Source organism: Bombyx mori, chromosome 22 (genome assembly GCF_030269925.1).
Source record: "Bombyx mori chromosome 22, ASM3026992v2".
Lineage (NCBI taxonomy): Eukaryota > Metazoa > Arthropoda > Insecta > Lepidoptera > Bombycidae > Bombyx > Bombyx mori.
Genome location: NC_085128.1, coordinates 4,463,236 through 4,485,995, shown reverse-complemented (window position 1 = coordinate 4,485,995; position 22,760 = coordinate 4,463,236). Strand labels below are relative to the sequence as shown.

General features: G+C 34.5%; 2 protein-coding genes across 3 annotated transcripts in view; one reads left to right on the top strand and one right to left on the bottom strand.

Annotated features, from left to right (window-relative positions):
• LOC101745884 (protocadherin-like wing polarity protein stan) overlaps positions 1-14,560 on the top strand; it is a 214,910-nt gene extending 200,350 nt beyond the window's left edge. The window contains exons 52-57 of the mRNA XM_038018928.2: positions 4,112-4,213; positions 4,826-5,048; positions 5,412-5,824; positions 8,559-8,630; positions 9,571-9,625; positions 11,848-14,560. Coding sequence (XP_037874856.1) covers positions 4,112-4,213; positions 4,826-5,048; positions 5,412-5,824; positions 8,559-8,630; positions 9,571-9,625; positions 11,848-11,887 — 905 coding nt within the window. The 3' untranslated portion in view covers positions 11,888-14,560. The remainder of the gene's footprint in view (positions 1-4,111; positions 4,214-4,825; positions 5,049-5,411; positions 5,825-8,558; positions 8,631-9,570; positions 9,626-11,847) is intronic.
• A 2,345-nt stretch (positions 14,561-16,905) lies between these two features.
• LOC692859 (vacuolar ATP synthase 21 kDa proteolipid subunit) lies at positions 16,906-21,995 on the bottom strand. 2 transcript variants are annotated; one of them, XM_012695258.4, is made up of 2 exons: positions 21,012-21,995; positions 16,906-18,054 (listed from the first exon to the last, which is right to left on the bottom strand). In XM_012695258.4, the coding sequence occupies exon 1, from the start codon at positions 21,657-21,659 to the stop codon at positions 21,042-21,044; it is 618 nt and encodes a 205-aa protein (XP_012550712.1). In that variant the 5' UTR covers positions 21,660-21,995; the 3' UTR covers positions 16,906-18,054; positions 21,012-21,041. The 2 variants fall into 2 exon arrangements, with proteins under 2 accessions (XP_012550712.1, NP_001040169.1); NM_001046704.1 differs by lacking the exon at positions 16,906-18,054 and having other exon boundaries at positions 21,027-21,778.
• Between the last annotated feature and the right edge of the window lie 765 nt (positions 21,996-22,760).

Below are 22,760 nucleotides of genomic sequence, written 5' to 3'. Positions count from 1 at the left end.
AGATTGTAAACTAACACTATTGCATCAAAACATAGCTGGGATATTAGGAAAAATAGATTTACTTAAAATTACTTTAGATGAGCTTTATAGTCAGAATACTGATATAGATATACTATGCTTCAGCGAAACATTCCTCAAAGTAGGGGAAGAATCTAAACTGGTATTAAGAGGATATAATATAGCTAACTTTTATTCAAGGAGTAAACAAAGAAGGGGTGGAGTAGCAATACTATGTAAAGATTACATAAGCTCTAAACCTATCTTGTGGTTAAGAGACTTAGCATTAGAGTTTTCCTTTGAATGCTGTGGTATAGAGATTCCGGAATACAAATGTATAATTATATGCATCTATAGAACACCAAATTCAAGAGTACAAATATTTTTAGATAAAATCGAAATTGTATTAAGCACAATTCGTAATAAAACAAATAAGAAAATTATTGTCTGTGGTGATTTTAATATAAATTTATTAAAAAGCTCCAATGTATTAAATGAATATAAAAGAATAACACAAAATCACAGATTTAATATTCACATTAACGAACCTACCCGACAAAATGCGTGCTTAGATCAAATAATAAGCAATGTTAGTGAAGCAGAAGGCAAAATACATTCCCTGGGATTATCAGACCATGAAACTGGACAAACAGTCTGTATTCCTGTGAAATATGTAAAAAAACCACAAAAGATATATTACATTAGAAAACGGGACTTTGATGAATATAATATTAATAAATTTATAGAATACGTAGCTTCCTTGTCCTGGACAGAGGAATGTGAGATGACTGATTTAAATGCAGCATTTAATTCATTTCATGATCATATTGTTCTACTCTATAACTTATGCTTTCCTTTCAGAAAAATTAAAATTGATAACAATAAAAGCCAAAAAACGCTATGGATTACTACAGGTATAAAAAAATCATGCGTAAGTAAAAGGAAACTCAGATATTCATATATAAAGAATAAAACTACTAGTTCAAAAATTAAATATAAAAAATACAATAAAATATTAAAATCATGCATAATTACAGCTCAAAAAATTAGAAACGAACATCATATAAATAAATCTAGTAATATATGTCGGACATCGTGGAATATTATAAAGCAAAATGACAACAAAATTAATTCAAATAACAAAAGCAATATTAAACAAATTTTACATAATGGCAGAGTAATCACTGACACTACAGAGATAGCTAGCATATTTAACAATTATTACATTGAAATAACAAATGATGAAAACAAAAACTATAATAATATACAAGCAATAAATACACAAAACATAAATATATCTAGCTCAAGTATATTTTTAATGCCAGCTACATGTGAGGAAATTTATAAAACAATTCATTCTCTCAATAATACTAACTCAACAGGTTATGATGAACTGCCCACCTTTATACTAAAACAATGTGCAATAGCCATTACACCTGTACTCTGTCATATTATCAATCTTTCATTAACTGAAGGTACATTTCCTGATAAATTGAAAATCTCAATAGTGAAACCTATATACAAAAAAGGACATAAGGAATGCATCAATAACTACCGACCGATTACTTTAATACCTATACTTGCAAAAATATTCGAAAAAATCATGCATTCTAGACTCACAACTTTTCTTAATAAATCTGAAGTTATAAAATCTGAACAACACGGTTTTCAAAAAGGCAAATCTACTACACTAGCAGCTTTTAAACTCATTAGTAAAATTACTGAAAATGTAGACAGAAAAATACCCACGGTTGGAGTTTTCTTTGACATGACCAAAGCCTTTGACTTTGTTGACCATAACATTCTTCTACGGAAGTGTAATAATTATGGCATTAGAGGGATAGCTGAAAAATGGCTTAGTAGTTATCTAAGCAACAGACAACAATATGTTGAAATTAGGGATATTGATAATAACAATGAAGAAGTGGCTTTTAAATCTTCATTAGCGTATAATAAAGTAGGTGTCCCACAAGGGAGCATTTTAGGACCGCTACTCTTTATCATTTATATAAATGATCTCCCAGAACACATACATTACCCATGCAGCTTATTTGCTGATGATATAGCCGTTGTAATCACCAAAGATGCCACACTAGATTTAAATGATGAGATAAATGCTACTGTTAGTAAGGTCATAGATTGGATGAATAAGAATAACTTAAAAGCTAATTTAGACAAAACGAGATATATACAATTCTATAATAGACACAAATTTATTAATAACTTAAATATAACTTATAATAATAACACACTAAATGAATGTAATAGCATAACATTTTTAGGATTAAATGTGGATAATCAATGTAGCTGGAATCTTCACATAGATATTACTTGTAGTAAAATTAATCGATTCTCATATGCACTTTGGCGACTTACAAAAATATGTAATTTAAAAACTGCATTACAGGCCTATCATGGATATGTCGCCTCAAATATCAGATACTGTATACCCCTCTGGGGAAATTCTAGTCACATAAATAGAGTGTTCATTGCACAAAAGCAATGTGTTCGTGCCATGTGCAATATTCATCCTCTGACTTCTTGTAAACCATTCTTCCAAAAACATAATATTTTAACTGTACCATCCATATATATACAAGAATGTTGTTTGTTTGTTAAAAAGCACCCACAATTATATAAATCGTGTGGCGAGTACTGTCAATTTAATACAAGATACCCTACTAAACTAATGTTACCAAGTATAAATACTCGTTACTACCATACAAACTGTTATCCTATGACTATCAGAATATTTAATAAGATACCAAACAGCATAAGAGATCTTCCACTAACTCAATTTAAAAGAAAATTATATTTATGGCTGATAGATAAGGCTTATTATAGTGTGCAAGAATTTTTAAATGATAAGTGTTGTACATAATAAAATATTAGAATAAGAAGTGATAGAATGTAAAAATAGATAGATTTAGTAAATTTTGTGTTATAATTAATATAAAAATAAATTAAATTTTCGCATGCCTAAACAGGCGAAATATATGAAGCTATGTCCTATATCTTATAAACTATATTTCTGGCGAATAAAGATTTTCTTTCTTTCTTTCTTTCTTTCTGATATATAATATTGTCGATACCACATCAATCACGTCTGCACTGTGGACCAACCAGGTCGATATGAAAAGGTTTGCCAGTCTCGTCATCATCAGTGGATGGATATAGGTTCTCTCCTAATGCTCGTGACAACAACGGGTTTTTTTTATTATTGCATAAATGGGTGGTCTGAAGCCCATAGATATCTACAAAGTAAATACCGCCACCCACCTTGAGATATGAGATCTAAAGTCTCAGTCTCAGTGTAGTTACAATGGCTACCCCACCCTTCGAACCGCATTACTGCTTCACGGCAGAAATAGGCAGGGTGGTGATATCTACCCGTGCGAACTCACAAGAGGTCCTACCACCAGTAAACACTCCGCTGTCCGCTTTCGGCGCGTCCCCACGACCTTCAACGGACAGACAGTACTGCTAATTTAAACTACCCACAACTCTATACAAATCGAATATGTTCTGTTTTTAAGCGACTTCAAAAAAGGAGGAGGTTCTCAATTCGACTGTATGTTTTTTTTTATGTTTGTTACCTCATAACTTTTGACTGGGTGAATCGATTTTGATGATCCTTTTTTTATTAGAAAACTGACGCTTTCTGTGTGGTCCCATTCTTAGTCCAGTTCTGATAATAATTTCCGTGAGAAAACCATATAAGTCTTAAATTTGCATTAAGTACGTGCGCGACAAATAGAAGAATAACTCACTAACTCAATTTCGATTTCGATGATTATTGTTTTTAGTGTATATTAATTTGTTTTGGAATATCTTTTTTTCTATTTGAAGTCGGTTTTTGTTAAAGCATGTCTATTTACAATTATATAAGACATCAACAAACATTTGATGGAAGTTAGGAAATGTGCAAAATGTTATACACTATAATTTATAACTGCAAAAAAAACAACAACTGCACTACCATCTCTAATTGGAAGCTTAGAAGTAAATAAACAAGGTCCTTTCCAGTCAAACTTGCATCAAATCGAAACTATCTCTATGAAAGCTTAATGCAATTTTGTAGGATTTTTCTTTATTATTTTAATATTTAATATAGGAGAGCGCATCGCCAGCGGAAGTGCCAACAGCTATTTACCAAATATAACGGAAGGCGCTCCTTTGGCTATGTCCCCAAGATGGCCGTCTCACGTGAGAGAAGGTACGTAACGTATGGAAACTTGTTACAATTTTATTATTGCAGTTTGATAGTCCGTGATATAATCTTGTGTCGGACGCAATTGGTCTAGTTGAATAGCCATTATTCCAATGCAATTGAATGAATTAGTTAAAGTAAATAATCTTTTTTTTTATATTTAAAGTAAAGAAAAAGATAACGAAGGTAAATTTTGAAGTGAAACTTCTAATGCGACTTGAAACAAGGTTGCGTTAAACGTTTATTAACGCTACCACGGGATAGAAAGAGACAGAGCAAGAGTGATTGCGCGGCACTCGAACGCAAACGCGTAGTATACCTGTTACAGGCCAGTGCGAGCATTAGCAACGAGTAGCGTCCAATATATTAATGAAGTATCTAAAAATATATATTTATTTATGTTTCTATGTATAATTTAAAATATATATAATATAAATGTTGAAGAAGTCGCATCTCTTATACACAGCATTTCCTATTACTAGAGCAATCTGATTTAAGCATAAAAATGAAGAAAACCACAAAACTACACATCGAAAAAGAAGTTTCACTTCATTCACGTGCTCCGAGTTGCACGCGTACCGTTGTTTTTCTCTAACGTTAAAAATGTTTCGATCGCAGACCAGAGCCGGCCGGAAATGGGTAGATGGTCGCAGGAGACCGGCTCCGACAACGAGGGCGCGAACATGGGCATCGCGACGCCATCGCCCAACCCGCTCCCCAACCCGGACCTCACGTCCGACGTGTACCTCAACCGGCACCGCCTCAAGCCGTCGATATTGGAGAACGTACACGACACCTATGTCGCTAGTGTCGACGCTTCGAGACTGCCTCTTGATAACAGGTACATGTGATTTAGGTTCAAATTTTTTTAAGTTGATAGGACGTCGCTCTGGGAACTATTTCGAGATTGTTCTACATTGTGTTTCGTAATCATAATCCGCCATTGAAATAATACATCTCTTATAATTAGCACTACTGCATCCATATACAGTATGCTTCAAATAACCCCTGCTTCCTCACCCTAGAAAATTCTGGAATAAATCGGTTTTTAGCATGTCCTTCTTCAAACACGGCAGCTACCTCAGAAAAATGTAATTAAAAAAAAATAAGTTTTCCCATCCCTGGTATTTCGATAAAAATTTCAGTGTTGCTAGTGTTTGATTACAATTACCCCAAATTAAATGATCGAACGATTTTATATCAGGTACGGAGTGATGGAAGACGAATTAATGTACGGTGTTTTACCTATCGATCGAGAAAAACAAATGCCATACGATCCGAACTACCCGATATCCCCCACGATGTACCGGCTACCCGGGAACCCCTACGGCTCCAAAACCTACCTATCGTCGAGAACTTCGGATTACGGGTACAGTCCAACGAAATACATGAACGATACGAACGTATACGGGTCGAGGGATTTCCGTGACTCCGGGGTCTCGACGAGGGACCACGACGGCTACCCGCCCAGGGACTTCAGGGACTCTGGTATAGCTACGATGCTGAAGAACGACTATCAGAGGAAAATGGATGGGCACTACGGTGAATACAACGACCGGATGTCCGAGGGATCCGAAAAACATCACGGGCACGACAAATACTTGTTCCCGTACACGGGTAAGATTTGACGGATCGGGGCTGGTTTACGCAAACAGTTTCTCGGGCACGAGGTAAAGAGAATATCATAACTTTGCTTTATCTAGTAAGGACTTAATAATATTCTCAACAAACGATAATGAACTATCATATTAATAAGGTTCTTTATAAATTTATACTGAAAGATTACAGTTAAATTTTTATTACAATATTTCAATACTAGAATGGTTAGTTAAAAAAAATGGAGGACCGAGTTTGATTCACTATCTTATGACGTCACAGCATATGACCAAACTTTTAAGCTACAGTATGATGCTCCGTTAAAGACGTTACGAAGCTATGTCCTCGTTTATTATGAATACTAAAATTTGTCTTTAGTAAAAAGTTGCTCGGCAATTATTACCACCGCATCAATTGAGCGGACGTTAATCTTTGAAAAACACTCTCATTTACATTGCCGTCTCCTATCAGAACTAGTGGAAGGCATTTGCGAAGTGTAGAGTAAGTAGTACAGCGCGGCTCAGTTTGTACGTTGTATTCGAGAAACTTTTTTTGTACAAACCAGCCCTTAGTGTGGCCAGCTTTCACGGCTTGTGTGATTTTGTTAAGACAACAAAAAAAACTAAAAAAAGCTTAGTTCTTTATTTTTACCCAAGCCTATTGAAGAACTTATTTACACTCTTAGCTGCAAAATGACAAGCTAATATATGAGGGCGTCAGCGCAAAAGTGGGCTAAGCTTACCATAATTAGCATGGATAAATTTGAATTTGAGTAGGCAAAAAACAATACGCGAAAAAATAATGTTTACAATGCTATCTGTTATCTATGGGTGAAACTATGGATAGGCCGATCTTGCATCAAAATTTATTATATTTTAAATAAATTCCAATATACATGTAAGCTTGAATATAAAAAATTGTGGGTTAGGCCACTTTTGCGCTGACGGCCTCTTATATACATATAACTTAATTTGATAAATTATTATATTTATATACACTCGCGAGCAAAAGTTTGGAATCACTTACTTGAAATTGGTTCCGCGCGATCTTGTGTACTAAATATTTTTTTAATAATCATAAAAATGACATCATTTTATAGGTTTAACTTTTAACTTTAAACTGATACTGAATTCATTAAAATCAAGCCAGTATTTAAGAAGCTATCCCGGATTAAGTGAAGGAATAACGAAAAAGACGTTTTTTAATTGTTTGATACGTCGCGAGTTGCGACCTATTGACTCCTGTAAAAGCACCTAATATCGGATTTCCTTATCACTCGACTTTCACACGTTGACCGGTATACATCTCCGCTAATTTTGACCCTTTAACTTGTACGACAATGGAGACAACACCTACAGAAGCAGCACAAATGGTAGCCCTATTGCAAGAAGGGTTCAACCAGTGGATTGTCGCTCGTCGACTCCACATAAGCCAGTTCTAGGTTTCGAAAGCTTACAAGCGCTTTTGGGAGACTGGTGGCTTTATCTCGAGACCAAGATCTGGACGGCGCCGGTGCACATCGGAGAGGGATGACCGTTTTATCGTGTCAACCTCTCTCTGAAATCGGCATTAACCTGGTGTCGACGTCCAATAGGAGCTCCGAGATGTTCGTGGGGTAGCAGCCAGCGAGTGGACAGTTTGTCGACGACTCAAGCAAGCGAATTTGACTCCAAAAAGGCCTGCCACAGGCCCAAAACTCACGGCAGCTCCCCGAAAAGCACGCCTTCAATTTGCTCGCACCCATCTTGATTGGGAGGTTGAGCAATGCAGGCAAGTCCTGTTTTCCGACGAGAGCAGGATGTGTTTGCACGGTAGCGACCGAAGAGGTTGGGTCTACAGGCGGCCTGGGGAGTGATTTGCGCAGTGCTGTTTCGCTGAAACAATGGCTTAGGGGGCGGCTCTTGTGGGCCGGCATTTCATTCGACGGTAAAACCGAGCTTGTTTGCGTGCCTGGCGGGGGACAAGGCGGCGGTCTAACTTCGGACCGGTACATTTCCGATATTCTACTGGAACATGTCGTTCCCTATGCGGGATATAGCGGTGATGCCTTGCTCCTTATCCACGATAAAGCTCGTTGTCACACTGCCCGTGTAACAACTGAATACCTCGAAGAAGTCGGTATCGCCACATTGGACTGGCCAGCGCTCAGCTTGGACTTGAATCCCATTGAGCACGTGTGGGATGAACTGAAGAGGAAGGTTCGTTTCAGAACTCTTGCTCTTTCATGTCTGAATGAGCTGAAATCGGCGTTGATTGAGAAGTGGGAAGGTATCCCACAAGAATCAATTCAGAAGTTGATCAGGTCTATGAAGAATCGTCTTCGAGCAGTTATTGGGGCGAGGGGAGGGAACACCAAGTACTAATACATAATTTGAAGGCTAAATAAAAAAAATATGAATTAATTTTTGTTGTTTTATTCATTCATTATTTTTTCATATTTCCTTGTTTTCCTACCTCCTTCACTTAATCCGGGATAGCTTCTTAAATACTGACTTGATTTTAATGAATTCAGTATCAGTTTAAAGTTAAGAGTTGAACCTTTAAAATGATGTCATTTTTATGATAATTAAAGTTTTTTTTAATAAGCAATATCGCGCGGTACCATTTTCAAGTAAGTGATTCCAAACTTTTGCTCGCGTGTATATATATTAATGTTCTGAGTATTTGCGAGTGAGTTTTTTTGTATTATTATTTTCAAAGACACCTTTTGCTTGTTGTGGAAAGCTTGTTAAATTTTGTTTCGCATTGCTTGTAGCCGAGGAAGATCACGCAACTTTGCGTGGCTTGAGTCAGTCTCCTCGCACGCGTAGTGAGATCCAACATGCAGGTAAACGTTCTAAATTCATTTACCTTTTTTTAGACTAAAAGAACTAACTACTGCTAACGAGTAACTAATGTTAGTGCTAAATGGTAATTAGAGATATTTGTTTTTGACGACAGACGAAGCATACGGCCTGACGGTGAAAGGTCACCGTCGCTAATTAGCCCTGGGGCATGGTGAGGCCGCTTTAGGTTCAAGTTTCGATTGCAAGAAAATAGTAATAACACTAAGGGCTCCCTCGATCTATTTGGATTTGTTTAGAGGACACATCAAGTGAAATAGATTCAAAACTATCACTATTCATAATGAAAACTTAGCACAGCGACTTAGATAAAATGGTGAGGACATTACTGCGGATTGTGAATAGGTCAACGATGGAAGGGCTTCTTGTAAAGCTGCACGGGTAGGTACCGTCGCCCTGTCGCGGAGCAGTCGTGCCGGTCTGAAGGGTTTGGCCGACCCACCTGGCGTTAGGTGGTCAATGGAGCCAATAGACATCAACAACATAAATGCCGCCACTCACTTTGAGGCATGAGGTCTGAGTCGGCTGGCCTGCCTTTCAAACCAAAACGCTTTACTGATTCTCGGCACAAAGAGGAAGGGTGGTGGAACCTACGTGTGGGACCAGTAAATACTCTCTCTTTGTGGTCTCTTTCAGAAATTCCTTTCGTACAGAAAAGATGGAGTACCTAGTGAAATATATTATTAGAAATGATCACTTTCACGATTTTCTATCATACTTTTAGTTATTTCTTCAACAAAGCAAAAGTGACTCTAATGCTATGGAAATACAGATTGCCGCTAAATTCACTAACAGTAAACACGTCTATCGATTTACGTTAAGAAATAAAATCTAGATGTGCCTACAATACTGCCTTAATATTCAATCGTGTAACTTAGTAGTACTTAATTCACAATTTCGTTAACATTCAATGTTTTTGTTCAGGGGAAGCACCACAGCAGATGGGGGCGCCACTGGCAAGCATGGGGGAAACAAGCGAGTATGTATACAATTTCAAAACTAGTACCAAAATAAATCTGACGTGAAAATAAGAGATTAGTCTAGCACAATATTTTTTTTAGTGTTCAACAGAAATGAAATTAAAATTTTGCGTACAATAACAAAATAAATGAACGTATGTTTACAAAGGATAATCATATGAAGTTGACAAAATGTTACCGTACTCTGGGTTAAGTTTTAACTACAGGCAATGAAATGGACGTAAAATCTGTTACCGAATATATGATTAAAAAACCTATATCTATGGAAAAATTACAATGGGAACATTAAGTCATAATTAATCATTTAATCAAGTCTCTACAAACCCTACATTCATGAATCACACGTGTATTGTCATTATTAAATCATTTAGGTGATTAGAAATTGTGACCACATATATGCAATCCTAATACCTCTTCTATATTATCTATAAATTTACTTTGCTGATTAAAAATCTTGTGGTTTGACGTACTTTTTTATTCAAAACCATTTTTTTACTAAAATTAGTCAGTTATATATATAGGTCGGAGTATAGGTAGATTGATTTTATATACTTGCGTCAAGATATTATAATACCCACATGTCATTTTATCCATAATGATAATTTTTTTTAAATTGAAGAAGAATATTTTTAATCCTCATCGGATACAATTTCTATATTTATGAGATAAAGTAACAAAAAGCTCTGTCTAAGTTTTGTCTCATACTGACAAGCGTCATTTCTAATTCAACAGAAAGGGACAAAATACGGTGTAACTATTCCAAGGTGTTTTGTTTAAAATAAAATACTGATTTCTTTCACCATTAGCTAGCACTGGTAGCATAGATGAACATTGTTAATACGTTTTTCACCTTAAACACAGATTCATGCTAATTTCAAAATTCCGGAACAAATATCACCTTAAATATGAAGTTCCGGTATTTTGGGGGCATATCCATATTATCCTCTCTCGTTGTCCTCTCTCTCTCGTTTGATGTCAACGACCTTAAATCAATCTACCTACTCCGACCCCTAGTTATATGTTACCAGTACATAAAGGAAAGTATATGATTAAAAAAACTAGACATTTCTCAAGGCACGCAGTACGATATTTATGATTGAAACTTTTGAAAATTTAAATATTTTTTTTATAGTTAAAACTTGGACACCGTTAATATCTGAAATGCAGTGAAACGGAAATAACACTAAACGGTGACAAATCAAATCAAATAAAATCAAAAAAAATTTATTCAACATAAATGAAAGTACATACTTGTTGAACGTCAAAAGAACTACCGCCAACAAACTATCAATACTAAGTATTACTGACTACTTTTAATGATCTGTTACTAATTATGGATTTGTGAGAGTTTCTTTAGTATAGGTTTCATTTATATAGTATACCTGCAAATAGAATCCCCAAAAAAATTACAGAAACTACATGCGAATCGGTGTTTGAACAGTTTATGAAAAAGTAGATACGGCCCTATGGCTCGGTGTCGACACGTATTCACAACACTATTAAATTTACCTTTAACTCATTACACTTTACTACTAATAATATGATTACTTTATTTTTATTATAACTATGTAATAAGGATTAATTTCAATAGATGGTGGCGGTTGTATGAACAAAACTAATAATAATCATCTTTTGCTTTTCTAACTGGTGGTGTTGCCGCATTCATCAATCTCCATAGGGATGAGGTAATTAACTTTTTACAGTACTTTTATTTTTCCTATTAATTCGATATACATAATATTTAGAAATAACAATAAGTACATAAGTTATATTTTAATGGAACATTTACAATCTTTCGCTCTCTTTTTTCTAGAGGATTTTGTTATATCTACGTTAATGACTATTTACAATATGAGAGCTTAGCTGATATTACACAAGAAAATTTATCTTGTTCAAAAATCCTTTCTCATCAAAACATTTCAAGTGAAAAAGCACTTTTCTTTCTCTTGTTCTGTTGTTGTGTACTTCCAATGTTTTTTATTACTTCCCTTCTCCTTACTTTAATCTTGAAAGAGCTTACTGTGTGGTCAATACAGTATACTTGGGTTATTATATTTTAGAGGAAACGACAAAGCAATATCTTAGATGTGGCGTTATATTGAACTAGCATGTTATCAAGAAAGAAGAAGAGTTAGTTGGTTGTCTGATGATTCCCTATAATATTACATAATAATAAATGATATTATATTTTTGATCATGCTAATAATATAATATTCGACAGGAAATCTACTACTGAAGACGACGCCGAAACAAGAGTATAACGTGTGAAGATAGAAAAAGTTTTCCAATGAATCTCAATGAAAAATAAATAATACTTTTATTTAACAAAGACTGCAACGATCAATTCCCACTGCCATAATTTAAATTGTGTGTATCGACGTATTTTTCTTACTCTTAAACAATAGTAGTAGTATTTGAAAATGACTTCAGTGTAGGTCTAAGTTTACATTTTTTGTGCTTAAACCAAAATCAGTATTTAGTAGTAAAAAAAAAAACAATGTCAACGTTTTTCAAATATGTCAAGAGTCACAATTAATTCGCACCATTAAATTTTAGTTGATCAATTTTTGTATTACGCAAACAATATTTATTTGTACCGAATGAATCCGTAGCGCGGAATTCCGAAGGTGGAATTAATATAACGGTGCTAACCAAGAAGGCGGGATAGCGAACAATTTAGCGCGTGCATATTAATGTTGAAAGAAAACTTGTTTATCTATTAAAAAAAAGGTGAATGTCAAAAGAAGTAGGTATCCATGAAAGAAACTCCATTTTGAAGCGACTTATTGATGTTATAGAAAAAGTTTCTAAGAAAATTTTGTAGGTTAACTTATTGACCAAATCAGTTACACGATAGGTTTTGATGTGTCAAATCGCTCTCAACAAAAGGCTTGAACAACTGAAGAACTTGAATCGACTTTTGTTTCTTTAATGTAACGAAAGTCAATTAAAACCGCTCTCGTTTTACTAATTGATCCACTAAAATTTACTTGTGTGAACTTTCGTATTCTAGAATACCATTCGATCTGTCGAAGCTTATATTAATCGGCATTAGAAAATCTTAGAAATAGCTTTAGCAATTTTCATTACGTGCGTGTACCGGGTTTTCAACGAACAAGTTATCCTACGTAATATTCCAACTATGTTGAATGATTATTTAGTGTCGTTGGCAACCTCAAGAATCGCTAGCTTTAATAAATATTTAGTTTTAAATATCAAATAGGCTATGGATTGAATTAAATATGTAGTATCTATTTTCGTACTCATTAGATCAGAATTAGAGTTATTGCATCATTTTATTAATATGTATATCACAATATGATGTAAAACTGAATTAAATACATACGGAATTGAATTATTTTCGTTTTAAAGTATAGAAAAGAATAATCAAGTTTTGTTTACGCCAAATTTACAACTTAAAAAACTTAAACAAATTATTAAAAACTGTCGTAGTACGAATCACAATATGAAATCAAAGGAATTATGAAAAAAACATATTACATTGAGACGACAATATTTTTTTAAAAGCAATTAAACCCTAAAAATGTTAATGAAAATGTCTTCTTCTTTCTTTCCTATATTACCCTCTGCTGGGGTTTAGGGTTCGAATCAAATTCTAAAATGAAAATTTTAATTCGAAAAATATGTTTTTGTCTTAATTGCTATCAAAGGTAGTAGCTATGCGATACCTGGGGTTATCGTAATTGGTGACCATCATTCATGAACTAGGGCGCGAACTGCGCAAGTAACTGCACTGACATGTATCGCAATATATTTAATAAATAGATTCAATTTAAGATACTCTTTAATAAATCCAACCATAACACTCTATTCTGGGTTATTTTGCTAATTAAGTCTCAAATTATAAAATACTCAATTAAGATTAAAAATTATCTAAGTAGTCATAAGATTTAGCTAATTCAGTTGTCTTGCGGTTTATGTAAATAGTGTTGTGTGCATTTTGAGCGTTTTAACACGAAGAGTCCACCTATTTTGTAAATAAATAGATTTTTACGGATTAATGTAGTGAACAAAAATTCACGCTAAGATGTTAAAAACAAGCTTTATTAGGTATTCAGTAGAGATTGCCATACTTAATTTTATTGAATTTTTAAGTACAATTATGATGTATGTATGTAGTAAAATAATATAGATAAATTATTTGTATTCAGTTGTAACCAAAGTAGAATAACCTCTCTGTGGTGAATACTTTTAATACAAAATGAGAATAAGCCGCGACATGCGTGCATTATATTTCTGTTTTTTCCATTATTAGAATAAACGAAACTTACTTTCTACGCTTATCCAAAAAAAAAAATGCAAAAAGATTTTGTTACTCACGTCCTGTACCTTCTTGATACGACTTTACAAAAATAACAGCACAAGTGTAGGTAAACTTAACATATTTTAACTTTGTAATAGACAGTAGGTAATGAATGTCTCGTCGTGGTTTCGTGTTAAAACCAAGCAGGATTCCTTTACCTACTTCATTTAAATGAATGATATTTTATGAAAAAATTCAAAATTCAATGGAACGCTGTCATGTCACGTGACAGGAATGTACTACGTAACAAACTAAGTAGGTACCTAAGTTTGACTAGCGTCTCGAGCCGGCCCTTATAATTATATAAATTTTGCTCTGCAGCATTTTAGTTGATCCTAAAATCTTGGGATTAACAAACTATTATGAACAATTTGTAGTGATTTTCGTGTAACAGTCAAATTACCGATTGAAGAAACTGATAGCTCATAGGTACCAATTAAGCGCGGTAGATTAAGTTTTTCACAATTAATTGAATCTATCATTACATTCCACTTTCCAAAAATTATATTTGTGTCTAGTAAAGCGTGTAGTCAGCGTTGATTTTGTACGTAAATTTTACAAGCCTTTAATTGTGGTACAAATTTGTTTTATAAATAAATTTGCAAAATAATTATTGCATTCTTTATTGTACCCCCTAAAATGTAAACTTTTACATTTCATCGTAGCCTTAAGCTTAAAGTGCCCAGCATATAGAGAGATGCTCAATCCCGGATATAAAGTCCCAGGCAGGTGGGTACCAATTTGTGTATAATAATACGTACCTAAGACGTTCACAAATTCAAAAGCAACTTCAACAGTGAAGGAATAAGATCTTGGACTATAATTAAATGAAAACTCGCTACATTTAAATTTGCATAATTGTTGATGGAATCGCAAGGTGAAACAATGCAGACTTCGACATGTCTGTGTTAGATGGGCGGGGTCATTGACGTCGTGGCTCGTGATGCTTATGGGCTTCAGTAACCACCTGACAGAGCTTTTGGCGGGAACGCGAAGAGCGTTAGTTGTGTGTATTATTTTATTTTGTTAATTCAGTGTTTGTTCGGGTTTAACCGTATTGTAACGAATGTTACAATACGTACAAACGTACGAACGATGTTTTAATTTACGGTTGAGCATCTGAGAAAGTCGCTAAATGTGGCTTCTCGGGTGCCTTCAAAAATTTCCACTGAAATAACTGCAAATAATCACCATTTTACTGCGAATTTCATCTCATGTTGTTTCATCTAATTTCATTCCAATTGATTACAGTCTCAAATAAATCATCTTTAGCTCGTTTGGTTGTATATTATTTTTCAAATAACAAAATATGTATGTGTGTACATGTTTGTTTAAGAATTGAAGATTTTTATAAACTCAACACTCGAAACATTAGCATTGCACGAGAATGACCCGGTTCTGTCTTGATTCTATTAATTTAAGTCAAATTATGCGGGTTGTACAATTCTTAATCGGAAATACCAAAACAATTAAACAACATCTAAAAGTAAAATATTTCATAATCGAAGAGCGTAGGGGGGCATCTACTAGCACGGCAATAAAATGTGATGCCGAAGTCCAAAGGTGATTAGGTCAACAAGCCGCAGACTCTGCGAGAGACGGTGACAATAGACATTTCGACTTCGACAACCCTAATCACTATAGCCGCGGTCACGCGCTGTGGTCATCATTATATTATTATGTATTATCTATGGTCGCCGCAGCACTGATACCCATACTGACTGATGACCATAGACGATACACTCAATGAATAACAACTGCAACGTTCTGAATTCGGGCCTGTAATTTCTAGCTAACACGATCGCTTTACCCCCATATAACGGTTACGTGCAACCATGCTGTACTTTTGAAAGGTAATTTCTGCATCATAGTTTATGTGCGACTATCAGCTATCGTTTGTAGAAGTCACATGATCCAGCTTTTGTCTATCTTTTTCTACAAACGTTGTCGGTATAGTAACCGGCAAACTTCTTGAGCAAATGACCTTGACTGCGCAGAACTGAATTTTAGATCACTTTGGTGGCGAGGGTGAGGCGCGACGGCAGGGGAAATCGTATCGAGCGCGTTATTGGTAGATCAGTCAAACCTTGCGTCCCGCACCGCGCCCTCTTTCCGCTTGCTCCCAAAAGTACGCTTGCGTACAGTGAAAAGTCTATCGTTATTAATTGTTAAGTTATTTGTTATAATTGCTTGTTGACTTTGTTGCCATTTCTATATGTTGAGTGTTTGTTGATTTTTTATAAAAAATACACTATGCCGCGACAAACTGGTGTAGTAATCAAAAGAAAGGATAGAAAAATTGTGTACGACGTATATTGCTTCATTATAAAACAGGAGAAGGATGATGATGGTCAAGATTATGATAACGAAAAAAAAATTACAAGTACCAGCTTCGCTTCAACTGAACGAAGACCTGGCAACAGCTCTAGTTTTGACTTAATAGAAGGAATATCTATTTTACCCCAAGATTAAATTATTACAATTATTAACCTATATTTTTTGTTGATGTTTTAATAAATATATAAATAAATACATAATATGTTGATATTAATAATTTAATAACATTATGACGCAGAGTAAATAATGTTTTTGCACGTGAGTGTACCATGCGCGAACTTACCCCCACTACGTCGACAAATGCTCAAGAAGTTTGCCGGCTATTATAGTAGATCGTAATCTTTATTTTGGTTGGCTTTATACAGTCGAACATACGGTTCAACGGATCGTAAACCAGTTCAACGAAGGTACACCTAAGCCGTTATCTGCGATTTGACTAGGCCCCTATGAATGCGAATATACGTGATCATCAGTTTTATCGGAAATATCAATGTGATTTTTTGAGAATTAAAATTTAAATGTTTAATTAGTCTACATACAACGGTGGCATAACATGGTACCTTTACACAAATAAAGTTCCTGATGTCATTATATTTTGTCTGTTAAATAAAACAACACTAACTTTTATCTATTTATTCATCAACATTTATATCTACATTTGCACAAGTAATATTTAACTTAAATTTACATCAGTAAACTGTACCTACTTCAGACTGACATAATACTTATTAAGTTTAATGGTTATTGTGCCTATAAGCCAATTGTGGCTACATCGATTTTCGAAATTACATCGATTTTATCGTTTAAATAATAACTTATGGCATTCACATCAACCTTATTTATTTAGGAATATGAAATTACAATAAATTAGTAAAGGGAAGCAAATAAAATATTTACAAGTTTGTTACAATGGGATTAAACTTTTTTTTTTCACAGAAGACGATTGAAAATATTAATACTAATTTTCAAAATAAGCACAGTGATAACACGTAGGTAGTTTTCGTAGTTTTCAGGATAACATCTTACACATTTTTCAACTTGGGTTGTTCATTGATCAGTGTATTCTAGAAAAATGTGACTACATAATGAAATATTCGTTTGAACGTACATACAAGTCTACAACAGGATTCAGTTTAAACCAATCAAAGCTTTGACAAAACTTGAAATAAAGGTTTCATGGAATGTTTAAGCTCATAACAAAATGACTAAATACAAAATATCAAATTCATTTAAACAATATATCTGATAATATTGTAAGCAGTCATGTAAAATATTGGTTCTTTTTTTGTTTTATGGTAATATAACACAATGTCTAGTGGTTGAAAAATAGATGTCAAAAAACACTCCCAATCCAATACAATCCTGTTCATTACGTGAAAACTTAGCACAAAATGCAAATAAGATTTAAAATCGACAACAGCTATAATTTTACTTTATCTTATATACATTGAGAATATGATTTGTTAAATTTTAATAATATAATTCAGGCATTAAATCGGAACAGTGGAAATACTGTAAAAAAATAAAATTTCAAGATTTCTTTTTAATTTCTTCAACATGGTGCTAAGATATTCTTTACAATAAAGATAAATTTACAATAATGATATAAACACATCAACAACAGGAAGTATAAACAAGTTCAACACTGCAATCATATTGAAAAAATAATAATTAAGCTTTACACCTGTTAATAAGTTTCTTTGAGCACTGGACTGATATTTTCAATGTTGTCTCGAGGATAAAGCTGGGACGATCCAATGCTGTTTACTGAAAAAAAAAAGTTGTCTTTAAAAAAACCAAAATCCAATTTCATTTGAAAACAAGTTACATACCTGAAGGGGCCCAACTAGATACGATATACTATATACGAGATACGATTATGACATAATATTTGAAAAGACATGCACAATACAGGTAACCCTACTACCTACAATAAGTAACGGTAGATAGGTTCCTACAAAGTCCAGTCTTGCACGAAACCGTATTAAATTAGAAATCATTACAACAAGGAGAGTAATTTTTTTTAATGAAACATCTCACCTATTCCTGTATGTTTTTTTACCTATTATACATTATAAATAAACTGTAAAATTTCGGTTATTCTCATACATTGTGTGTACATAGTTTATATGTAATTTTCTAAATAACTTTAAATAAAAATCTCATTATTGTGTTGTACAAGTACTGTGTTATAAAAGGGTTTTAGGGAATATTTCTTTTCGTGTTAGAGTTGAACTATGTGGTATAAATATCTTATTACAGGAGAGATACATTACCCGTAAATTAATGTTAAAATACCTTTTTTTTTCCTACTTAAGCTGGTAGCCTAGAGAGGCTATTCCAGCGGAATCTTAACTAGTAGGTGAGCTCATGGGGCTCAAACCTGACGACGATGCTAACACGAACCCTAGCAAGAGCCGTGCTTCGCAGAATCTACCACCGGATCGGAAACGCGACCCACTGAGAAGATCCGGCGAGAAACTCAGTGGGCTGTGTCTGAGAGTTAATTTACTCGTCGAGCCCTTCGTCGCAAGCGACGGGTTCGACGAGTACGGTAACCGGTACTTGAAGTACCTAGAAGCACCGTTAGTGGATCGGGAGGATCCGAGATGACGTGTTTAGGGCGACGTCGACTGATTTCCATTCTGTCCGCAGGATCGGGAATGTAGTTACCGGCGGCCACGATGAGAGGGTTCTCGTGTCGTGCCGCTTTATCGAAGTGGATTAAAATACCAGGAACACATACGTACAGGACATACATTTTTCTAACATGATTTTGACAGCTAGGTTACAAGATATTGTACCTATTTTTGATTTTGTGTTTCATTGCGGTTTTTTTTTAGTAAAGTATTGTATTTTTATGAAACTATCGTTTTATGTAGGCGCACTAACATGGTGGAGCGTAAATAATGCTCATAAAACGTTTTAAAAACATGAATTAAAAAAAAAATCAGGATCAATTTTTTTCCGTCCCATCATCAAAGGTGTCATTGTACTATCGTCTGTCTTCGTTTTCGGAAGTGGTCTCCTAACACCCTGTATATTATAGTATGTTTTTTTTAAAATAAGAGTATTGGTAAGAATGGCCACTGAAATGTAAGTAAAAATAACTAAGTAAACAAAGTACAGTAAGATTGTGCTGCTTTGTAAATTTGATATAAGCAGTTTTTCTAATTTTATTGCTTTGATGGGTGGACGAGCTCACAGCCCACCTGGTGTTAAGTGGTTATTGGAGCCCATAGACATTTACAACGTAAATGCGCTTAAGATATAAGTTCTAAGATCTCAGTATAGTTACAACGGCTGCCCTACCCTTCAAACCGAAACGCATTACTGCTTCACGGTAGAAATAGACAGAGCGGTGGTACCTACCCGCGCAGACTCACAAGAGGCCCTACCACCAGTAGTCTTATTAATATAAGTCTATTAAAAATCCTGAGGTACACAAGATTAAAGAAAAGCTCTGCAACTTCAAGATGTTATCTTCAAGTTACAGGATCTTATATTTAAGAATTGTTCATAAGAATGCCTAAATTTCTCTTGCTGTGCCTGTTTCAGTTGTACCTTTACTTTATTTCCACACTTCAGTGATTTCATGAACCTACTCAAGTCACTATCATTGTGGTACCCATTTCTGCTGCAATGCATTCTAATTTGAAGGATAAGAGTTATCTTATCCTTCAAATAGACATTGCATTCAGATGATTTAACTATCTGAATAGAGATATAGCTAACTATATAAATATAATATTGCTTTATAACTATTATAGTTATATATCAATATGCAATGTCTATGAGCGTCAATAGCAGTACATTCGGCGGAAAATTCACAATAATAAAATAGCATTGATTCAATAATTTCAATTAAAGATTATAATAAGAAAGTATTAGAAGTTGTTATCTTATGATCAGAGTTGTTTAGAGGTTGATGGTCAAAAACATCCATGGGACTCATCTTTTAAAAAGAATGCTAGTTTATGACCATCTAAGAAAATCTTAGGTTGGGTCTTTTAAATGTGTTTAGTTTTTTAAACATTTTTTTTTTGTACTTTGGCATTGTATTATATTTTTATAGTATATGTAATATTAATTATAATATTATTATAATTTTGAGAAAATTTGACCAAGAGCTAAACTTAACTTGAGTAACGGCATTTAAACTTTATACATACAAATCCAATAATTTCCAAAATGAAGAAGAATTTCCAATAAAGTTAATTGTATGTAAACTTTTTCATAAAATTATTTTATTTTCTTTTTTTACATTTACTATTAATGTTATTAATCACCAAGAGGTCATGGTTACAACCAGTGTTTGCAACAGGGCTGAAATTCAGAAACTCATGAAATGTGAAAATCACAATAGTTCATACGGGACTATTTAATGCAGTATTTTTATTAACCATTAGCTCATCATATCTTACCAATAAGATATAATATGGGATCTATGGGTTTAAAATGATATTAATGCTGCAGCATAGATTACATACTTGACTAATAGAATCAATTTACATTACTTACTGATTAAGATATATATGAAAGTAGTTACTAAACCAAAATAAAGTTAGGTATTAAAAATAAAAACAAGTTTTATTCCCTTAAGTTATAATTATCTTTCAAAACAGGCCGGTACAAATCAAGATGGTAGAGTTGTGAATCAAAACCACATACTAGTTAATACATGCACTAATTTCTAAATAAGCAACAATCACAATTATACTTACACTTGTTTTCAAGTATTTTCTTTTCTTAAGTTACTGGTTGCCCATTTTTACTTTTGATGTCATATAAATGCCAACAATAAGGCCAAAAAGACCAATGGCAGATCCAAAAATCTCAACGATGAGGATCTTGACGAACAAGGCAGCGTTGGCAGCATCCGCTAGAGCAGCACCAGAGCCCACGATACCAACAGCAATTCCACAGAATAGATTCACCAAGCCAACAGCGAGTCCAGCGCCGAACATCACGTATCCCGCCATCCAGTTCTGCTGCTTGACGGACACACTAGTAAATGGTTCAGAATATTTCTCCAGCATACCAGAGAGCACGATAGCAGTGATCAAACCGTAAATGGCGACGGCCTCGCAGAAGATGACGGAGATCAAATTCTTAGTCTTGATTCTAGGTGCTTTGACACCTCCTCCCACTATGCTGACACCAGTAGTGTGGATGCCCATGGCTGCTCCGACAACGGACAGGGCAACGGAAAAGGCGATTCCGAGGGTACCCCACATATACGGGGAAGTGTTCTCCAAGAACCATCCCAAACTTATCTGCTCACCCTTTCCATTGAGGACGTAGTACAGCGAAAATATCGGGATTGCAAGTCCCACCAGGAGCACGAATAAGTAACTTAAGAAGTATCTCATCTTGAGATTTTGGTTAAGGTATTTGGTGCTGTTTTTACCCGTTAATCCCGAAAGGGACGGCCTTTTTTCGCCCGATTTTTGCCTTGACAAGAAAACTCAAAACGGAGAGGTCTTGTGATCACAAGATGTCAGAGACAACGAAAATGTTGCCATTGTCGTAAAATCTATCCTCGTGACAAAATTGATTTTTGTTAAAAAATAAATTTGTCAATTTGTTAAAAATACAAATTTCTGAAAACTACATAATTTTTTAACTAAATTGGTCGTTTGATATTAATTTAATTATGTTAGTCATTATTTTCCTAAAAGTGTCATTCCCATTCATCCCCATGTGTCAGAGACAACGTGGAAATTTAACGCCGCTTCTATGGCCTACAAGAGGGCTATGGCTATGTCGAAGCTAGAATACAGCCAGCATTGGCGAGCGACTGAAGAGCTATCCTTAGGAAAGCGGTGTATTTTGGTCGCACGTTGCAGAAGTAGACTTTTGTCAGTTTCCTACCACTGTGTCAGTTAATGAGAGTGAGGGAGCTCATATAGAGTCCCTTCTTTATTTCGCCGTAAAGTCGTGTTTTATATAATTAACACCACAGTTGAAACAATATAAATTTTATTGTTTTAGCGGCATAAACAATTCTAAGTAATTATATTACATTAGTTATTAAACACATTATAAATTATTTTTTACGTTTTAAATATTTGGCGGTAAAAAGGTCCCGTGTCACATACTTTATTCTTTTTCCCACATCTCGTGCGTTCCGGCTTACGCATCATAAAAATGTGCGTTCATAAACGCCACAAGAGTCTGGTCCATAGCACGAAAGAGAAGGCTGACTTTCTGATTTAGCTCTGTTGGACGGTTAAATTTGAGTGGAATGGGTTCTGTAGGTGAGGGACTATTTAAAAACACTCTAGCTTCATGATTAATATAATTATATTGCAAATACTTTGTACACTATTACACCATTACAATATTTTATTTTTATAAAAACCCTACGATGTTGCACTGCCCGTATTTAGATGAGAAGTCATTGTCATCACTCAAGAGAAGACAAATATCTGTTTTAAACATTTAAATAAGAATTCCAATATTCGAAATAT

What these genes read in the sequence shown, in the direction of transcription:
- LOC692859 (XM_012695258.4), bottom strand. Translation starts at nt 21,659, where the DNA reads ATGAGATACTTCTTAAGTTACTTATTCGTGCTCCTGGTGGGACTTGCA.